Genomic DNA, 1,343 nt, shown 5'->3' on the forward strand with positions numbered 1-1,343 from the left:
GTTATGCGCATGCGCGACCGTTGCTAGGGAGATGTCGTAATTGGGAAAACCCCGAGGAAAACCTATGCATGATAATGATTTAATTGTTGTCTGTAGTATTGAAAAACATAGTAACGTACATTTAGTTAAGATTCTTATGAGTATATTTTATTCTCTTTTCTACATTATTAGTAGTAAGCGAGTGATTATAGGTACCAGACGCCGATTGGCTAAGACGTATCACGTGACTAAATGTGACGTCATAATGTGGAAGTTGTCTGCTACTAACGGTCGCGTTCTAGAATGTTCGCGATCTATTCTTATTCATGTGACCTGTGAAACGGATAAAAGATTTAATTTTCTGGAAAAAGATTCATTCTGCGTGAGGAAACAGAGAACAGTGGAACAGCTTTATTCGTTAACTATTGATAGGAGATCACGAAGTAGACTTTTTAGTCTTTCCGTAGTTTTATAAGTTTTTATTATAACTCATCTACTCCATTTAGAGTCTAAAAATTTCCTTTTTATTTCCCCGTGTGAATAACCTTTCACTTGGATGATTTTTCATTTGAAATAAACTTTTCAGTTCAATGTTCGTATTGTAATCATAGTGTCAGGTAGGTAATAAAAGAAAGCAAACAACTTACAGATATAACCTCTGCATGATACTGATTTAATTGTTGTCTGTAGTATTGAAAAACATAGTAACGTACCTTTAGTTAAGATTCTTATGAGTGTATTTTATTCTCTTTTCAGAAAATCATTTTCTACATTATTGTAAGTAGTAAGCGAGTGATTATAGGTACCAGACGCTGATTGGCTGAGACGTACCACGTGACTAAATATGACGTAGTAGTAGGGGCATGTCTTCAGGGACTTTAGTTGCTAGGGAGATGACGTCATTGGGAAAACCCCAAGGAAATCCTTGATGACGTCACTTTGTCGTCATTTTGGGAAAGTAGTAGTAAGCGAGTGATTATAGGTACCAGACGCTGATTACGGGTAAATACTTTAATAGGCCTGTCATCCACTTCCAAGATTTGGACAACAATGATAAGTTCGGTTGCCATGTTGCAAATGACTGGCCAAAGACAAGTGACTGCGCTTTTTATAGGCGGGAAACTGGAAAAGATCACGTGGTATTTATTTTTTAAACTTTAATTAATTCAACTTAAATCCATTAACTCTACCATATTGTCATTCATAAATCCTAAACATGTTTCGCCATCTTCAAAAGACAAACAAGGAAAATGGTGATGGGCCCAAGCATGGACTAAACGATCGTTTTCGGTCAGATTAGATTGGAACACCGATAAAGCATGGGGTGACGGTTCGTGGAATTTATGACACAAGTAAAAGAAACA

General features: G+C 36.5%; 1 protein-coding gene across 1 annotated transcript in view; it reads left to right on the top strand.

The window, feature by feature from the left end:
• The window catches only part of LOTGIDRAFT_175929 (hypothetical protein), a gene marked incomplete at both ends in the record, with an annotated part of 5,819 nt that overhangs the window by 3,025 nt on the left and 1,451 nt on the right, over positions 1-1,343 (top strand). The window contains 2 exons of the mRNA XM_009063140.1: positions 566-596; positions 736-756. Of these exons, the coding sequence (XP_009061388.1) occupies positions 566-596; positions 736-756 (52 nt within the window). The remainder of the gene's footprint in view (positions 1-565; positions 597-735; positions 757-1,343) is intronic.

Source organism: Lottia gigantea, assembly GCF_000327385.1.
Source record: "Lottia gigantea unplaced genomic scaffold LOTGIsca_559, whole genome shotgun sequence".
NCBI lineage: Eukaryota > Metazoa > Mollusca > Gastropoda > Lottiidae > Lottia > Lottia gigantea.